Here is a 20,917-nt window from a genome sequence, read left to right on the forward strand (position 1 = left end):
CTGAGTCTTATATTCAACTAGGTCTAGTTACACCTGGTTACTTGTCTTTCCTTTTCAATTCTATGGTGAAGAGGCAGTGTTCTGGGTCAAGAGCAAAGTCATATGAAATCGCCTCCCTTCTTGGAGGAGGTCCAAAACACATACACAACTCAGAGTACCTAGGAGTCAATGTCAGGCATGAATCCATCATGAACTCACAGGGGATTGATGACATGCCAAAATAAAGCTGGAGAAGAGAGCCTCGAGTATCTACTTTGTAAGGACTGGTACAGAGGGGAGGGAAATATGCCCCCCAAAAAAACAGGACTTAAAACGACTAGCATTTGGTTTGCACTTGACTTTAATTTTGCAATCCTGAGATAATCAATTTTACATCTGACAAATGAACAAAGACAAAAGCAGCACTGAAAGTTTCATAAAAGCATGTTTCTTCAGTTTTGGCACAGCTATATAAGAAGAGTTCTTCCGGTGGGGCGGTTTACTACATTCTACAGGAGGGAAAAAGAGAATTTGACAGGTTACATAACATTTGAAGATCCAGGAGAATTCTTGGTTTGGATAGAAACGATTATCATTCTCCGCTGGTAAAGCTGTTCCAACAAGAGTCCTCTGCCACAAAACAGAAAGAGTGGGCAGTTCAACAGAGCATCTTAGGAAATGGCTCCTCTCTGGCTTTTTGGCCTCGCTCTTCGTCAGCTGATGTCTCTTGTTTGGTAAATATCTAGGGGTGCCAAGTGAGCTTGCAGATTACACTTCATTTAAAATGCTACATCATTTATTGAGGAGATGACAAACAAAACCAAGTTTAAAAGTTTTTTTTTTTTTACCAAATAAACCAAAAGGATGAGAACACAAATAACACTCAAGACATTATTGCTTTAAGTTGCTGTTTATATTAAGTTCCCAAGCTGGACTGACCTTAGTTGAAGATATTTGGGAACTCAGAGTCCCATGCTGGAGCATGACGGCAGAACATTCCCAATGTCTGCAGTGCGCTGTATAAACACTAAATGAAGTCATTTAAATATTTCTGTCTCAAGCAGAAGCAAATGCTAACCTGAAGCTACAATACATCCCCAGTGCGGCAAAAACAGACCAAGAGTTTGTCATGTGAGACAACACTTACGACCTGCAGAAAGGGGGAGAGAACTCCCATGTATTTAAAATCGAAGGGCTTTTCTGTCACCAAACTAAGTCTAATAAGAAGGGAAAGGATAATACGGACACACAAGGGTATGTGAAGTCTAATCTGCCAGGGGAACTCCCAAACCATAAGTGTTTGTCTAACAGGTAGAAAGCCACAGACACAGAGAACCTCAGAGCTGCCTAGGGCCAAGCTGTGGCATTCCGGAAATCTTGTGTGGTTCAACTAATAAACCAAAGATGGGACAGAAAGGGATCACTTCTGAAACATCCACAATGGTGATGTTCAGAACATCTGTCAGTAGTCAACCAGAACACTAATGTATGAAATGAGCCTCAATTCCCCTGTGAGGTAGGTCCGGATTTGTTATCCTACAAGGACATGAGGTACAGAGGAATTAAGTCACTTGTCAAAGAGAACTCAGCAGAGCCCTGAATTCGGTCAGGAATGACTTGCATTTGGATTTCTAAACCACTTGACTTTCCATGTCTCCATAGCTTCCATCCCATTCCCATAGATCTGCAGGGTGTGGCTCTTTGAAAAAGTGCGCCAGATGCTAAGATGTGAAATTCTTACCCTATAAAATGTCAAAATGGGGCTTCCGTCCCACCCCCAGATGCCCCTGTCATCATAATTGGGATTCTTGCCTGGATAGCAATTGGCAGCTGTGCATTCAGATCCCAAAGACTCAAGGAGCCAGAGTGCCTCAGGGCCTTAGCCCCTCCCGGGTAATGAGGCTCCTCTAGAAGAGGTATTAGTGCTTACCACTAGGGAGGGGCCCAGGTTGAGGGGGAGGGAGGTAAGGGGATGAAGAGGAACTTCAACTTCCTCAGGTCTTTGGGATCTGAATGTACAATGGCCACTGTACACTTAGTTGATTACTCGGTGGCTACTAAGTGGGAGGCACTGAGAACTTAAGCTATGGGTAGCAAAATAAGGAAGGACCCAGGTGGTGGTGCTTCTTACTGTTCTAGGATAAGAATTCAGTATGAAGTGCTCCACTCCCAAATTTCCCATGATCTGGGGGACTGGAACCAACAAAACAAAAGATGCAAGCTCAGAGTCAGGAGGCAGAAAACTAGAGAAAAACATAAAAAGTCCCTTCCCTTTCATTTGCACGGCACAGATCCCAACCAGTCATTCCTTTCTCTGTAGAGATGAAGTCTTACAATCCATCCAAGCTGTGCACAGATAAAGATCAAAAGGCACCTGCCTTGTCGGGCTATCAGAGGCCCTCCCTCAGATCCCTCAGACAAGTTTTGCATCTGAAACTTAAATGAATTAAAAAATAGCCCCATGGGTCAAAGTGCTCCAATTAACCAGCTGGGAGTAAAGTTCTGCCTCTTTGACCTGGCCCAGGCAGGTTAATACAGTAAAATCTCAAGGCAACATGCTTTTATGATTTTAAGCTCAAGTAGTGAGGGGCTACTTTTTGTAAAGTGGATTTTTTTACTTGTAAACAAAATAAAAGTGTTAAGAACTGAGAAAAATAAAAACTACGTCCAGGAACTTACAAATCTTACAGCTTTTTTCATTAGGGGAAAAAATACCCCTCAGACCTTAAAAATTTTTTTTTCAAACACAGCCCAGTAGAAATGGCGAAGACTGCTGATCACAACTAACAACAATGAGAGTTATTGCTTGAAACCTGGTGATGTATCCACAAGTGACTTGTTAGGGGTCACTCATAAAAGGCTCAATTTCCCAGGACTTCTCTTTCTTCCAAAAGGAAGTGAAATGCCATTTTTCCATGTTCAAGAATTAACCTGAACACTGGTTTATGGGGCAACATGAAAATGAAACTTTCTCGAGTGAAGGGCAAATATTAGTGAACTATCAATATTTTCTGACGCTAGCATTCCCCTATGATTGAATTTTCCCCTCAAAAAAACCTCCCAAAGAACAGACCTCAAACAAGAAAAGAATAATCTGGTTAGATGGTTTATAGCTATTTGAGAAACATGATTTTTAGCCTATTTGTATATAATCCTATCGACCAATTAGTTTTGCTTCCCCCCCCCCCCGTCCCCAACTTTAGCCTAATATCTTTATTCAAGATAGAGAAGGCACTTTTCCAACAACAGCTTTAATACTTCTACTAGTAGACTCTTATGGTTGCAATCCTAATCTAGCATAGGGAGAAGAAGATGGGAGAAACGAGGGACGAAGCACCCCCAACCCCTGACTGGGAGAACTATAACCTTGGAATGAACAAACACTTGCCTGTTTGCTTAGCAAAACCATATCAACGGTTTCCCTTCTACCAAAACTGAAATATAACCAGGTGTGCCAAAAGTTCCATCCAGGGATGGAGGAGGGAGTGACAGACAAGGATTTCCATCTATCCTACCCTCACTGTCCATAAAGACATGAGTGTCACTGAGTAGAGAAGCACACACACTACTGTTTCAAAGTGGGGAAGGGGGTTGTCCAAGGGAGAAAGGAGAGAGGGGTTTGGAAAAAAAGCAATGTGATAGGTATGCAAGAAGGAAGAGAAGGTAGGAAAGATGAGCTTGGGGAAGGACAATTAGCATGCAGCTTTTCGGACAAACCGAACATTACTTTGTCCTTTCTCCTCACACTGTTTTATGAAAACAGCAGCTAGCTGTGGGACTGGGCAATTCCTTTGGAATTCCCTCAATCCAGCCCCACCTTTCACAAAACATGTGACAAACCCAATGGATAGATCCTGGTAGAATCAATGAGAACCAGGTTCTAATTCTGGGGAAGCAACAAGCAGCCCCAGAACTCTGGTGTCATCCTCAATCAATAAGCCATCATGACAATATCACTGAAAAAGGAAACAAAATCCTCCAAATGCTCAACTCCACCTAACCTTTTGGCTAACTCCTCGAAAGAAAAAACATTTAAAAAACACAAGGAAACACAAAAATAAGAGAGAGAGAGAAAGAAAACTGGGAGGGTAGTATCCAGATAACTTAAGGAAATGAGACAAGCCCATGAGTCAATTCTAAGGTAATGAACAGCAGCATTAGAAATACTTTTATAAAGCTATCAAAGTCCTTTTTTACAATTAACTATGTGCTAGTACAAGACTTTGCACCCCACACTCACCCCTTTCTTGCAACAGGCTTCCCTCACTCTGGATAACTTCTGCTCCTGGTTATCTACACTTAATGTGTTTCATGGAAACAATTCCAAACTTGCTGTTACTCTTCAGACAAAACCAAGGAGTGGGAGGGGTTTTATAAAAACGACAGCCAAAGGGACTGACCAAAATTCAATTTCTCAAGGAAAATGAGACTTGTGGGGTTAACACTCAACAGCTTATTATTATATTAATAAGAACCAGGCTAGAAACCAATTTTTGGTATTCAAATGTCACAGTCCAAAAAAGCGTCATTTGCATGATGCTGGTTGGAAATGAAACCACAGATATAATTTTCCCTAACCTCCATAGGGAGACAAAATGTGTTCGGTGAATTTTCAGAGGTATCCACCTTACTACTTTGGCAAATGAACCTCTGATTGTGCAAACATGTAATTATTAGCAGGCACACATACGTATATTTTTTGTTTTGCTTTTTTTTTTATTTTTTGAGAGGGGGGAAGAGAATAGAGCTGAAATAGAGCTGAATGGAGGGTGTCTGAACAAAATATGTGTAACATAAGAACAGTTGGATGCAAAAATCTTGGCCTTTTACAGTCTCTAATAGAAAGTGTGTCTGAAGGGCACCTGATGGCCATCAAGGGAAGGGATCCTGATGAACATCATGGACCAAATAATGCCGTTCAATTGAACAATTCTGTTCAGTTATCACTATGCATTTCCCTATGCAACCCTATTAACTTGATCTGGGCCTCCCAATATTCACTTTTCAACTTCAGAAGAGTTGAAGAACAGGGTTCCCTCCTCTCACACTTAACTGTGGCCCAAGTACAGCCCAACTAGGTACCCTGACTTGGAGAATGCAGAAGCTACAAAAACCTCCAACTAGATACATGCCTCCAATTACTACTATTATCCAAATGTTGAAAACAATTTTCTAATTTCTTGTTTGGGGCAGACACTCAATCAGGTCTGAATCAGCTACTATCTACCAGCTACTATCTAATCTTAAACTGTAGCTTCTCCATTTCGAACTAGGCAGAGCACCCAAAGTCTAGAGAATAGCGGTCAGTGGTTCACAATGGTGCCCTCCCAACTCCCCCAGACGATGTTATGAGGCACCACATATATAGGGGAGGACCTGGGTTTTGTTTTCTTTTTTCCTGGTAGGGAAAAGGCAGAAAGAGAGAGGCAAGGACATGGCTGATGTCATTTGGGGAAGGGAAATTTGTGTGTCTAGAAAGGGGCCACAAAATGCCCTGGATGGCACAGGGACACGTGTGTGTGTGTGTCTGTAAACATGTAGTCCAACCTTTCCCAACTAAGGTTTTTGTTTCAGGAACAGTGCAGAACATCAGTACAGTCAGGAATTTTAAATCTACTTGCTACAACAGACAATCCCAAGACAATTTGTTATGGCTTGGCCATAAGCTGGCATGTACAGGTCTGTACAATCATTCAGAGTTTACAAATCTATGCAGATTCATTGGCAACACAGTAAAAGCAGTTTTCCATTCTGGAAATCATGGCATATCACAGTTTAGATTAAGCAAGGAGGCAATATTTACAAGTCCTAAGTTAGGGCTTTGGGAGCCGACTCACTAACATAGGTGATGATTTTGCAAAGTGCAGGACCAAACCAGTGCTATTGATTGCATGCCCTTTGCAAGCAGGGTAGAGTAAAATGAGCTCTAGTTTCCAAAAGCTTATCTGTGAGGGTTTACGGGAACACAATGCTTTGAAAGAATGTCCTAGACAAATGAAACATATTGAGAAAGAGACAATGAAAAGGCAGCATGCTCCGAACAAGCTCTGTTTGTTTTAAATCAGCACTGATGTTAGATCCTTAGTGGAAACTATTGTTTATGTTAAAAACTCTGAGTGCAAAACACAAACCTCATTTAACGGGGGGGGGGGGGATGTGCAAATTGCTTTCTTTTAAAACCAACAAAAATAACTGAGTAAGGAGACTATTCTAGCTAGCATTATAACATTCTGAACACAACAAAATAGACCATCTCCTTTCCAAAATCATCTAACAAGGCACTAAGGGTAGAAAATGACAGGTAATGTGAAAGTGATCGGATTATGATGCTTTAGTCAGGTCGGAATATGGGATACTTTGGTAGGAATTCTATTAGGATTACCTGCAAAACAACCAAAAAAAAAACATCGTGAAAAAATGATTTCCATTTAAACATCAACATCTATCCTCATTTTCTGTGGGAGCATACTTTAAACTCAGTTATAAATACAATGCAAACCCAAGTCTATTTGAATCAGTCTCTCACAAATGAGTCTATCTCTAAAGAGTCAAATCAATAATCATCTCCTTAGGTTACATGTGGCACAACAGCAGGGGCACATAGCCAAATAGAATCCCCCCCCACTCCAGACCACAGTTTTCTCACCTGTAAAATGAGGCAGGTGGCTGAACTGGCCGATTTCTCAGGCCCCTCACAACTCAAAACCTCTGTAAGACTATCAATACTGAAAGTCTTAATTGTCTAACTAGATGTTTAGATACTCATCAAAACAACACCTTTAACATGACTGCTGCACACTGCAGAGGGGTTCAATATTGACAAGGAGAAAAACATGCTTTTTACAAGGAAGACTGGTTTGTTGAATCTGAGTCTTTTCTTAAATGAAGATTCAAATGGACTGATCCCAAATCTGAACAGGAGATACGACAAGCCAATAATACAGCCCAAGATCCTCTGCAGGAGAGCTGCTTATACCACGGCTGGAATCCTAGGTGATCCTGGCTGGGGTTTTGTTTTTGTTGTTGTTCAAAAGGGCTCAAGAGAGAGAGAGAAGGAGAGATTATGGAATTCTTAAGAGCTGGAAATAATTTCGGAGACCATGTAGCACAGGGAATTTTAACCTCGTGAGTGAACTGTTTTTTTAATATTCTGAAGACTGCATTGCAATAGAATTGGTTTGCTTTGTAATCCCATGTGTTTTATTTTGTGCATATAAAACCTGGATTCTGAGAGGAGGTCCACAGGCTCCCAGGGGGTACATAACAGAAAAAAGGTTCAGAATTTGTTCTAGTCCAACATCCAAATTTTACAGGAGTGGGAACTGTAGGGCCCAGAGAAGTAAAATGTCCAAGGTGACAATAGCTAGCAATTGCAGAAAGGGCACCCAAACCCAGGGATTTCAGACATTGTGGCTAGTGGTCCTTTTTCCTCCACCACACCTTTTCGTAATTCAACTTGAAAGTCCTCATAAAAATCAATTTTTATTAAAATATACACCGAAGGAAAGCAATTTGCTGTTCTGGACAGAGGAAACCTAATACCCCCAAAATGTAGTCAAATGGCTCTTCTGTCTCTGTGTAACTGACACTGGGGTTTTGCAGGTTGACCATATGTAGCAATCAGCAGTTTATGAATTAACACTTAAGCCCATCTTCAAGTCAAAAACACGATTCAGAATCTGTTTTCCTCTGCTTTAATCAAAGCTAGACAGCCAAAAGAAGAATCCAAGGCCAATTGGTATTTTTCATGCATGTTTGCACAAGATACCATTCCCAAATTCTGCGTCAGGCCACAGCAGCTGTTGCCCACACATCGACTTTGTTGCTAGGGCTTGGGAATGTTTCACAAGTGGATTAAACTGGTACAACATTGTTTGTACCAGCAGAGACTTTTCTAAGGCATAACAATTGGTTGTAGCTTTCAGGATAATTATGTTATTACCCAAAACTCTAAAAGGGAAGACTGATGTTTACAGTAAGCAGACCAAGGTAAAAAAAAAAAATGGGCTAGTCACCAGTAATATCTGGTGAATGACGTATTTTAGAATGGACACCCTCAAAGTAACAGGGGGAAAAACCTATTTTTATACATACTTACATATTCCACCATATTACTACTTTCACATTTCCGTTTACTCAACTTCCAGTGCAGACCAAGCTAGGAAAATAAAATTGGTTTAAGATGATGTCAGTTTCTTTCTGCAGAGATTTGGTCAGGCCACCTCTCTGCTCAGAACTCTTCAGGGGCTCCCTAGTCCTTCCTCTGCCCAGCTTGCAGGGTCCTCCATAATCTGGCCTTCTACCTTGCCATCCTTACCTCATTCTACTCCCCTCCTCATGCTCTCCATTCCTGCCCAAAACTGCCGTGACTCTGCAGCTGTGCTCTCACTGGATTCCTCACCATCCATTCCAACACAACTCAAATGCCCTCCCTTCTAGTCAGTTGAGAAGAACTTGTTAAGCTCTTACTATGTTCCAGACCCTGAGCTAATAAGCATTGAGGTCAAGAAAGGCAAAAAGCCACAGGCCCTGGCATGAAAGAGCTCAGAGTCCAGTGGGAGAGACCATATGCAAACAGCCACATACATACAAGATAAATACAGTGTGCTTAGAGGGAAGACACTAGTAGTGGGGGAAAGAGTGGTGAGGGAAAGGCCGACTATAAAGGTGGGATTGGAGAGGCAGAAGTGAGGAGGAGACTGTTCCAGTCGGGGCGGGGGGGGGCAGCCAGAACAAAGACACTAAGGGAATAGAGAGAACGTTGTGTATGAGGAATGAGAAGAAGGCCAGTATGGATGGATTATATGGTGCACAAAGGAAAGGAAAGGATAAGAAAACTGGAAAGATAGCAAGGGACCAGGCTGTGAAGGTCTTTGAGTATCAAATGGAGGTAAAAGGAAGCCACTGGGATCTATGGGGGTAAGGGAATGGAGGTAAGAGGAAGCATTGGGATCTACATGGGCGGAGGGAAAAAGGTTCACATGATCAAACCTATACTTTAGGAAAAATAATTCTGGCAGCTGAGTGGACCAGAACGGAGAGAAACCTAAAGCAGGGAACCCAATTATGGGGATTACTGAAATAGTCCAGGTGAGGCTGATGACATTCTAATTGGGGAAAACAACATGAGTAGAGAGCTTACATGGCAAGACCTATATTTCAGGAAAGCTGAGGGAAAGATGGAACAGATTGTGAAGAAATCTGAGGCAGGAAAACCCAACAGAGGCTATTGTAATTTTCTAGGTATGAGGTGATGGTTGTGTGAGTGGAGAGAATGGGACATATAGAAGAAAAACTGTGACCATAAAAACAAGATTGAAAACAGACTGGCACTTGGCTACTCAAGACCAGAGCTCATGAAAGAGACAAGATGTGGCCAGGGATCTGAGTCTGGAGTCAGGAAGACCTGAGTTCAAGTCCAGCCTTAGACACTTACTAGTTCTGTCACCTTTCCTGTGTCATGGATCCTGTCTGGCAAACTCATTGGACTTCTTTTCATAATAGTGTATTCAAATGCATAAAGTGAAATACACAGAATTATTACAGGGGAAACCAATTATAATGAAATACTGTTATCACAATATTTAAAGAAATATGTAGTGGACGAAGTCAGCATAGATTTGTGATTTGCTCCAGCTCTATTAGAAATAAAAGAAGCAACTGGTGAGAGTAACCCAATATTGGGGTTTGGGAAGATGTCATCAGTGCCAAGACAAGGGAGAGATTCAAGTGCAGAAGACATTGTAAAGTGGAAGTGAATTTACCAAGAGGTCAAGATAGGAAAGAGGAAAGAGTGTAGCCAGTGCAGGGGTGATGGGAAGGAGTGAGGCTAAAGAACAGAGTCAGACGTTAAAAGGCTCAAAGAAAGGTGGATGACAAGAGATTATAATCAAAGGAGGGAATTTAAGAGTTTATGAACACGGAAGCAGAATACCTGGAGATGATGGCAACAACATCCCTGTGCATAGATGAGGCGGCTGGGAAGAGCAGACGATAGCAATGAAGTTGACTGAAGAACGGGAAAATATCGGTGTTTGAGGATGCCACAATATGTATGTTGAGTATCCAGTGTAAGGGCAGGAGTTGGAGTAGAGTGAAAGGCTATGGGCCAGGCACTAACACTCACTGAAATAGGAAGGAGAAAGTCCTAGGGGTTGACAAATAGTCATTACGAGGACCTGGACTGGGAGAGAAATTTAAAGGAGTTAAGGTTGTCAAATGATGTTGGTAGAGACAGAGTCTGAAGTGGCAAGGGGAAGCAACCATGGGTCCCATCATGACCAAGGTGGGTGTAGAGGGGAGTGCTGAGGGAAAATGTAATCAGTATTGTAAAGGGTGGCCAGGGATATCACATCATCAAAAGGAAGCCAGGTGTCAGTAAGTGCCATAAGACAGAAGGAGCGAGAAAGCAAAAGGTTTAAGATAAAAGCAAGTTGCTTAATTAAAGAGCAGGCATCCCAGAGGGCACAATGGGACACTAGTGGGAGGAGGGGAAGCTCCCCAATTCTCTCATGTCAGCAACCACCACCCCCTTAGCCTCTCATCTCTACCCTACCCCGAGTTGGCCAACAGCACTTGGTTTTATACTTCTCTAATGCACTTTCATAATATTAACCATTTTAGTGGTTAGATTTTATTTGTCTACTAGACTCTAAGTTCCTTGAGGACAGGTATTGTCTTATCTTAAATTCTCTTTGCACCTAAAGCTCAGAAGTTCTTCTATACAGAATGCTTGGCAGTATACTAAGAGCAGGCTTACATTCTGGAAACCATAGGACACCACATTTTTCACCCTGCAAAGAGGCAATGTTTACAAGTGGGGTGGGAGGACCTTAAGTAACTTAACCATTAACAGAAGTAATGATTTTGCAAAATACAGGGCATAGCCAGTACAGTGAAATTGTGAGCCCTTTACAAGCAGGTTTGAGTAAAAATATATCTAACTACCAAAAGCTTATGTGAATGGAACCAGTAAGGGTTTACAGGGACATGATGCTTTGGGCTAAAAATTCCATCCAACACTTCTTACCTTGTGGTATAATCTGTTATTTTCCCATTCCAACAACTTCTGAATTGACCTTCTTGTCTATAGGAGGGAGAGGGAGGAAAAAAAGAGCCAATAGCTTTTTAGAATATGGTTTACATACATTTAATCCACCTAGGAAACTGTATTATTTAATGTTTTCTACCTATCTATAAGAACCCATTACCCCCTTCATCTCATCATCCCTTCCCCCTCCAAGGATTTCTAAGTCAGAAGAAGGACAACTGTAACACAGGCTGAAATAGCTGGTGCTGTTGGAAAAAGTGTATCCAAGTGAGTCAATCACAAATGCAAATGCACTCACTTAGTTCTTGAGATCATCATAAAAACTTAACCAAGCGTTTCAAACTGATAAACAAATCTTTTAAAAAGAACAAATCCAGGGTGACTATCTGTGTATCTCTGAACATGAATACAGCTTTAATGGACACATAACGTGCCAAGCTAAAGCTTCCCTCTGGAAGGGCTTCCTGAGAAGGAGCATGATGCCAAGGCTATGATGCCAAAGGATACCCGTGGTAAGGAGTGGGAAACCAGCAGTGGGAGGGAAAGACATGAATGATGGAAGGAATGGTCTGGGGGATGAGGGAATTCATTGAACTTCCATTTAGGAAAATGGAGAGATTTGGCAAAAGTGCCAGAATCAATAAGGGATCACGGAAGCTTCAAGTTGGAAGGGACTACAGAGACTAGTCCAAACTGTGCCTGCTAAAGAATCCCCTCTCCAAGAAACACACCTTATACTTCCAAAGCCCCTGACATCATTCCCTACTCTCCCTTCTTTAGCTCAGTATGGCAAAGAGGAGAACTTGCCTGTTCAATCATCCTCTCTGTCTCTCTCCCTCCCTCCCCCCCTCCCTGTCTCTCCCTCTCCTTCTTCCTCTCTCTCTCTCTTTCTCTCTCTCCCTCTCCCTCTCTCTCTCTTTCGCTCTCCAGTCCCCTCCTTTCTGGTCAGTCTCCTTTGGAACACCATCCTCCTCTGGCCCACTAACCATAGACGTCCCCCAAGGCTGTTTTCTGGGGCCTCTGCTTTTCTTCTTCTACACCCTTTCTCTTGGTGATTTCCTAGGGTCCCTGTGGGCTCAATAATTATGCCTATGGTGGATGATTCCCCGATCTATAGATTTGATCTTAGTCTCTGTCCTGAACTCCAGACTCCTATTACCAACTACCAGACTGCTACAAGTAGATGTGGAGTAAACGTCTCAAACTCAACACATGTACAGACTTCCCTACTGTCTAGGACACCACCATCCTTCTAGTCACCCACCTCATGACCCCAACCCTAGCCAATCAGTTAAGTCATCTTAATTCAACCTTCACCACATCATTCACAACCCATTAATACCACAAGCACCCAAGTTCAGGCCTTCCTTACTTCCTATCTGGACTGTTGCACTAGCTTCTTCATTGGTCTCCATCCCTTAACACTCTCCCCTCTCTAATCTGTCTTCCATCCAGCTCCCAAAGTGCTATTTCTGAAGCAGATGTCTGACCCTGTCAGTACCCCCTCACAAAGCTTTGGCAACTCCTTATCTCTAGCATAAAAAGTGTTTTTGGGACCCTTCAAACCCTTCACACTTTGACTGCCAATGACTTTGCCTGACTAACTTCACATCACTTCCACTCCTCTACTGGCTTGAATAGGCCACAGTGCCATGCCTTCTTTGCCTTCTCCTATCACAAGCTCTAGCTTTCTAGGTCAATCATAGTATCACTTCCTCCAGGAGGCCTTTCTTGAGCCCACCAGTGGTGACCAACATGACTTGGTACTGATGGGGCATCTATTTTAGACTGACTTTTATGCTCTTTATCTCTAACAGAATGTAAATTTCTTGAGGACAGGGGCTATCTCTTTTGGCCCTGTACCCCCAGTGCTTGGCACAGAGCAAGTATTAATAAATATTGGTTGAATATGTTAACGGACCCCGAAATCTTGAAAGAAGTTATAACTCCCATTTCCCAATTTACTTACGAAGTTACCAATGAGCAAAGGGAGGCTTCAGAAAGTGAGGTGACCACTCCCCCTCCCCCCCCATGTCACCATCCTTTGTGTACTCAAGGTTTCTGTGGACAAGTGTGAGCAGAGGATATGGGGCCCTAACCCTCCAAAATCCTCTGTCTGAAGTTCCATCTTGACTTGAAGTGGCCTGACCCACTTCCGCTTGGTCAGAGGAATGGCAGCCAAACACTGGTGGGGGTGGAGGTGGCTCAGCCTGCCCTAATCATCTCTTCCAGCCTGAACCAGCAAGAGGACTCCCAGAAGACAAAGGCAAGTCTGTGCATACTGTGTATGAGGAAGGGAATCTCCCAGAGGCAATCTATCTGGCAGACAATGTTTGTGGGATTCAGAGTTACTTGTAGCATGGGACAAAGAGCCCCGGGAGGTAGAAGGCATGGCTTCGGATGGCAACCTTGACACTCAGCAACTCGGTGACCTGTACAGTAGATAGTGCTAGACCTGGAGTCAAAAAGACTCCTCTTCCTGAGTTCAAATCTGAGCTCAGACACTGCCTAGCTGTGTGACCCTGGGCAAATCACTTCACCCTGTTTGCCTCAGTTTGCTTATCTGGAAAATGATCTGAAGAAGGAAACAGCAAACCACTCCAGGATCTTTTGCCAAGAAAATCCCAAAGAGGGTCACAAAGAGTTGGATATGACTAAAACAACTGAATGACAACACCCCAGGGAAGGTTATGCAGAACGTGTCTGGCTCTTGTCACACTATATAGACATAGCCACACTTCTAAGCCCAGCAAAGGTAAAGACAATTCATTCCTTCAATTGCTTGACAGCAACTGTGCAGGGTACTATGCTCAAAGCTGGGGGTATCGAGATTAATAATGAAGAGGGCGGTATTTCATGGCTAAGCCAGGGAGGGGGAAACTACATGAGAAAGGCTAGCTAAGGAAACTGGAATGATAGAAGTCCCTGGGTTTTTGGTCTAGACCTGTGCTTCATCCATGCAGGGAACTTTGGGTGTAGACATTCCTTCCACTGGTGCAAATGAGCAACTCCTTTCTAAGCCAGGCAACTGCCAAGGCACCTAAGGAGTATGTGGTGGAGGCAGGAGTTGGCCCCCCTGGTCATTGTTCCCCCTCACCTTTTCCAGACTTCCCCATGAGTCTGGCCTTCTTTCTCTTCTCCACTTGTGATGATCCATCCAGCATTTCCACACCTCCTTCCCTCTCTCTTTACCTCAGGCTCACTGAGTCCCTGTCTTTCTTTAAGGTGTGGCTTAGGCAACATCTTCTATATAAAGTCATTCCTGAGCTTTCCAGCTCTTCAGTATCTTCCCTCCCAAACCACCTTGTATTCAAATGCTCTGTGTATGCACAGGAGCATATGGATGGAGATACACATGCATTTATCAACTTTATATCTATGCTGGATATATATGTATATTATTTATACATATATACCTATGTGTGTGTATACACACACACACACACACACACACACACACACGAATGTAAGTGGTTTCCTTCTTTGTCCCTCTATCTAAAGCGGCCAGCACACAGTAGGTGCTTATAAGTATTTGAGGACTGATGGAGCAGAGATTCCAAGGCTGTAGCCCTCTATCCACTGGGTCAATACAAAAGGACAAAACATGCTCTGTAAGGCAAGACTGGAGGGCCACACCATGTTACAACTGCCTAGAACACACTTAATGTCTCTCATTTCAAAGACTGAAATGGAAGTTGGGGACTCCAAGGTTATCCATGCGCTAAAAAATTCTGCCCTTTTGTTTCTGTAAAGCTGATGCTAAGAGTTTTTTTCTTCCTTTTTGGCCTTTAAACATGCCAACAGAACCAGAACTAGATCAGCCTGTCTATACTTTAAGGGTCAATTTCCTCCATCTGCATGTGTACAGCACATCCATTCTCTCTATATTTCTTTCTCTCCCTCCTTCCATCCCGCCCTCTCTAAAACTTACTCAGGATAACTGAAGATAAGTTAAGAATAGGCAATATGGCCAGGTCTAGAAACAGATCTACAATTACTATTGTTCTTTTGAGTAATCTAAGGCAATAAGCATAGGCTAACTGGGTCCTCAGAGACCATGCACTGTTCAGTTAAGGAAGCCAAGCTTCCAAGAGGACTGCCAACCATGCAGTCCATGGAGGAGCCAGATTCTCGGCCAAATCCTCATACTCCAAATCTTATACCCTTTCCACTGAGCCATGCTGCCCTGCATGAGAGATTTGTGAAAAGGCCCTGCTGAGGCTTGCTACCAGTGAGAAGGCCAATGACAGACTTTCAGCAGGAGCCACAAACTAAAGAGTGTTGTGTGTTTAATAAAATCTTAGTTCCTCCATACAAAAAAATTCATTTAGGCATGTTAATCAGCAGAAGTGTATATGATCCTAAGGGCCTTTCTATTTTAAATCACTAAGTACTTAAGTCCATGCATTAGGACATTTATGCTGCAAGTTAAGAAAGAACCTGGAATACCATTGGTAGAAAGTATGGAGCAACAGGCAAAGTTTGTAGTGAACCCCACTATGTTCATCCTTCTGCCACAGCCTAGAAATTGTGATTCCTGACCAATGAGCAGCAACATCTCAGGGACAAGAAACTAAAGAGTTTCGAAGAGAAAACCAAGAAAAAGGCTCTGAATAAACAGAGAAGAACCCTGACCTGGATCCAAGGGCTGGAGGATAAAAGAATATGACACAAAGAAGGATGGAAAGAGGTCCACAGAACACCAGGAGATTGACAAAAGAATCCCTGTGGAGTTCAACAGAAAGTTCACCATGGTGGCGATGACTCTCTGCTTATCTGAAAACAAGAGAGGCATCTCTCTTCCTGGGGCGTGAAGCAGAACAGGAGTGAGTCTCCAAGGTTTGTTAAAACAGATGACTACTACTACTCATTCCTGGCAATTGTACAAGGAGGCATCTACAAGGAGGTGTGGCACAGCTGGCCTCCAAGCCAGGAAGGCCTGTGTTCAAGTCCCTCTTCTGATACACACACTGGCTAAGTGACCCCTCAAGGCATTAGGCGATGCCCTGATATTCTTAGTGGCAGAGAAAGTGCCAAGCTGCACTGGTAGAGAGAGCTTTCTATACCAATGACATCACTTGCCCTCTTCCAGAGCAGGGCTAGGACCAAGAAAAGGCATTATTTTGTATTTATGTTCCTGTGTACATCTGACATCCCCTAGCAGACTGGAATCTCCCTGAAGGCAGAGGCTAGTTCACGTGCCTTTGGGTCCCCAGTGCTCAGTACACAGCATAAACTTGATAAATTTCTGTTGCCTTGAATGACTGAGGAGACTGGTGGCAGAGTGTTTTAGGAAAACCACAGTTGTGTCCAAGGAATGACTGTACTGGCTTTAAAATGAGGGCCTACACATGCCTCTGCTTGAACAAGCTGCACTCACTCTTTTGTTGAGACAAACCACAGGCCACAGACTGCACCCCAAGGTGCAGCAGCAACACAGGCAGCCACACAGTAGCCACTTGACACTGACTGGAAGGTTCTTCTGTAAGCATCCGTTCACACGGCCAATACTGGTCTTGAATTCTTCTGGGGCCACCTGTGGGGGAAGCAGAGCTCTTCAGTGATGTGCAGATGATGAGGTCCCAAATCAAAGTCTTTCACCAAGGCAATTATTTTAATCACATGCAAAACAAATGTGGCTAGTGTCCTCTTCCATCTCCCACAGAATTATAGACAAGACGCTTAGAAGATGTTAAAAAGTAAAAGGATCTAAGGCCATTTACACAGAAGTTAGTCAACTTTTCCAATAATGGAGGAATGAAAAGCAAGCCAGTAGAAGGAAAGTAACCATTAGTGATATTTATAGTAAATAATAATATTAAATAACCCCCTTCAGATCCCAGGAAATGGGTATATGCCTGTTTTCTTACCATTTGTCCTCACAAATAAGAATGTTTTGTGTAGCATTCATTGATTCTAATTCAATATGCCAGACACTGCCAAAGGGACAGGAGTAATAACTGAAAAAAAATCAAGCTTTTGGTGGTCTCTCAAAATTCAGGGCAAGAGGCAGCCTGACACAGAGGCAAGAAAACTGAACCATCCAAGCTTCACTCTACTGCTGAACAAGGAATGCTGAGCAAGTCACAGGGCCATAGGGTTACACACTTCAAGCTGGAAAAGACTTTGAAAGTAAAGTCCAACAACCTCCTCATTTTGCAGAGGTGGAAACTGAGTCATGTTACCTCTCTTCAAATTTAATGGGGAACGTCTTTAAAGTCCAGAACACAGGTTTCACCAGTAGGTATTTAACTATATATATACACACACACACACACACACACACACACACACACAAATGTATATATATGTATGTATATATGTGTGTGTATATGTGTTTATGTGTATGTGTGTGTGTGTGTGTATATATATATATATATATAACTGTAGGCAAAATTCTCTGTGGGAACATAATGAAACTTACAGTACCTGTAATCAGTTTAGCTGTCAATTTTCTCATGTCTAAAACACAGATTACAGTTACCTGCCAACCTCAAAGGGCTGTTTTGATAATCAAATGAGATTAACGCAGAAGAAGACAATGCCTTGTAAAATGTGTTATATAGATGCCAACTAGAATTATTATTAGTGTTGTTATTAACATTAATTAACATCAGTGTTGTATAACACTAATTGTTATTAGTGTTGTTCACAGGCTGCCTCAAAAATAAGGTGCTCCTAGGAAACATCTTCTCCCCCCAGAAAACCTTTGACATGCCAAGTAAACAGTGCTGAGCATTTGCTGAGGATTAAATTCATGCATGTTTTATTAATATGTAACATGAGAAGCTACTGCTTTGGGGCCGGACAGGAGCAGGGTGGTAAAGGATACTGAATCCAGAACTCAAAGAACCAGGTTAAAAAGCTGGTCAAATGAACTTGTCACCTGCCTGCCTTCTGTGGGCCTCAGTTTCCTCTTCGGTAAAAACGGGTGGGCTAGACTAGATCTAAGAGTTACACCCCATGAACCACAAAATGGTTTCAAATCTCTCTAGGCACTCTTGCTCTTCTTCCTTTCTTGCAAATAACCTCTGGAGTGACACCACTGGCAAGAACAGAAGCAATTTAAAAGTGGTAGGCACTATAAGCTTCATTAGATTTACAGGGAAAATGTAACCTCACATTTATTCAAGTTCATGGTACACTAAAAATCATGTACCTCAAGGTGAAATCTTTATTCTGGACTTGAGAACCAGTTCCCCTTTCACTGTCAACTTGTCTGTCTTTGTGAGTCTGGGGACCAAAAAATCCCATGCCTAGCGAACAAGTGGTGAAAGGATGCTTTGGAAAAGAAAAGGCACAAAAACACAAATCAAGGAAGGTCATCTTGGTGTCCAAAGGGCTGCACTAGCCCTCCAAACACTGTCATGCCACTCGCTACATTTCAAGCATCAAGATTACAGGCCCAGTATGAATTACGAGGATGGCAGAGACAGATAATTGCCATAGAACCCAGTACCAGCGTTTGCAGTTGTGGGGATATCTAGGATATTAAGTATATAAATAATCAGACAAGTTGTTTTGACCAGTCCACAACAACCAATTTGCTTAACTGCTTTGACTATAATTTGGTACACTGCCCACTGAATCAACAGCCTACTGTTTTGACAGGTAAGAGCTTGAAGCTTTATTTGCAGAGGAAATTTCATCGTTTGGATTTTCAGCAACATTTGCAGAGGTAAGTGTCTTAACAAAATTGAGTCCATTAAAAAAATAAGGTTCATGAAAGTACAAATTTTCATATAAACACAAAATCTGGAATTGTTTATACACACACACACACACACACACACACTTTAATTTATACAAGTGTTGGACCAGCTGAAGACCTGTAATCCTCTACTCTAATATAAAATTGGAACCAGCTTGGAGTGATTTTAACATTCTAGGTACTAATCAGAAAGTACAGTCAAAATCAAATTACAATGAAACCAATCTTGGTAGAACTTTTATTTTAAGTAATATCATGGTGATCAGAAAACACTCTACTTACTTGAGTTGCACTTACTTTAAAAGGGCTGTGCTTTCAGTGGTATGGACACTCCTGCCATGCCTTTGACTCTGGTCTTCATGAACTTCCTCCCCCACCACCCGTCTCTCTCACCAGGAGGGAGCCATTCCCTGGTGGCAGCCTCTGCTGCTGGGCATCTCCAACCTTTGGCTGGCCCCACTCCCTAGGCTTCCCAGCTTTCTCCCTTGTTAGAATACAATCAAGTCTGTGCTCTATCAACTTAGCTTTAAGGAACCTAGACAGTCCTGAGAAGACTTAAATAGCATTATGTGTTTTCAGTTTGTGTAAGGCAAAATACATTGCCAGTCTCCAAGACAGAAAATGAATTTCCACTGCCTGAAGAAAAAAATGTTTAGATAGTGTTTAATATTTCAAGTACATAAAAAGGTCTTCTCTCTGTGGGAAGCACTACGCTAGGGAGCCTAAAAAAGATCTGTGTTGTCATCCGCGACCTGTCATAAACTAGCTGGACGACCATGGGCAAATCACTTCACTTTTTCTAAGATTCACTTTAAGAAACAAGAGTCTATAAGGGTCTAAGCATCCCTCTCATCTACTTTAGAGGCTTGGGAAAACCCAGCAGTTAGGTGTGAGAAAATGTTTTGCAGGGCACAAAACGATACAAACATCTGGGCTTCCAGCCCACTCTCAGCTCCTGGGAGAACAAAAAGGGCTGAACTCCCATCACTGCTGGAGGGCTCAGGAGCTGGATGGTGGGAAGCTTGCCAAGGGTCTCTACTGATGGCCAAGGGAATGAAAAGTGTAGTTATTTCCTATGAGTGGTTCGCAGCCAGTCTCACCTGGAAGCAGTGCTAAGATGAATCAAGCACTAAACTTGGAACCACCAAGACCTATGCTTGAATCCCACTTCTAACACATGTGATCATGCACATGTCACTTCAATTCTCTGAGTCTCTGTTTCTTCCTCTGTAAAATGGGAATCACAAATACCTAAAGTATGTACATTACAGAGTTTGGTGAGGTTCAAATGAGGTAATATACAAAGCACTTTATAAACTTCAAAGGACTTCATTACCAATCTGGGCTTAAAAGGAGCTAGATAAATGTGGACAAGACCCAGTAATCTAGCTCTAGGCTGAGTGAAGCAAATAGAAACTGAAATGAAGGGAAAGGGGATGAATGTTAAAATCTGGAGTCAAGAGGTTTCGGTTCAGATCCTAGCTAATTAAATGAGATTTTCTTTCTCATGAACTCTATACTCTTAGTAGAGACAACCTGTTGCCATCCATACATGGTATGTCATTCCTTTGTACAAGTTGCTCCTGGGACAGGAGGGAATGTTCTTCTCCTCCTCACCTCCACCTCTTGAAACGTGTAGCTCCCTTAAAAGCTCTACCAAGCATCTCTCCCTAGAAGAAGCCTTCCCTATTTTCCCCCAGTTGTTTACACCACCCCCTTTTCCCATGGAAATTCCTTTCTCTCTCAATAGAGGTAGCTACAGATAGAAAAGAAGCTATTAACCAGTTTGTCTGCAAAGACTTGCATCCCTGCAGAAGCATGTAAGTTCCTTAAAGGCAGGGACTCATTTTTGGCATACTACAGGTGCCTAATAAATGCTTGCCGAATGAATGAAATGAAAATAAAAGTGTCCACAGAGGAGGTCAATGCTGGAGACAGCCCGACTGTGAGGATATCAAGAAATAAATTCTAAAGGTATTTGAAGGCAGGGAAGAAGCCAGAGGCATAGGAAAAAAATCTTTAAAGGTAATTAAGAGAACATTACTAACTGCTCACCCAGGTACCTATTTCCAATCTATATAAATTTTTATAAGAATAAATGCATTTGAAGGTATCTTTGATGAGGGAACAGGAAGGCATCAGGTAAGTTTTTGCCAGGTATAAGACACAGCCAACAA

General features: G+C 42.5%; 1 protein-coding gene across 4 annotated transcripts in view; it reads right to left on the reverse strand.

Annotated features, from left to right (window-relative positions):
- Positions 1-322: 322 nt before the first annotated feature.
- The window catches only part of CHIC1 (cysteine rich hydrophobic domain 1), a 43,266-nt gene continuing 22,671 nt past the window's right edge, over positions 323-20,917 (reverse strand). Inside the window, exons 3-6 of one of the 4 annotated variants that reach the window (XM_069108488.1) lie at positions 16,410-16,565; positions 11,009-11,065; positions 8,078-8,137; positions 323-6,361 (exon numbers count right to left, since the gene is read on the reverse strand). In XM_069108488.1, coding sequence (XP_068964589.1) covers positions 6,311-6,361; positions 8,078-8,137; positions 11,009-11,065; positions 16,410-16,565 — 324 coding nt within the window. In that variant the 3' untranslated portion in view covers positions 323-6,310. The other 3 variants (XM_069108484.1, XM_069108485.1, XM_069108487.1) reach the window with 3 other exon arrangements.

Source organism: Petaurus breviceps, unplaced genomic scaffold (genome assembly GCF_028583685.1).
Source record: "Petaurus breviceps papuanus isolate PSGF00001 unplaced genomic scaffold, PetGlider_PUasm1.0 90386, whole genome shotgun sequence".
Taxonomy (NCBI): Eukaryota; Metazoa; Chordata; class Mammalia; order Diprotodontia; family Petauridae; genus Petaurus; species Petaurus breviceps.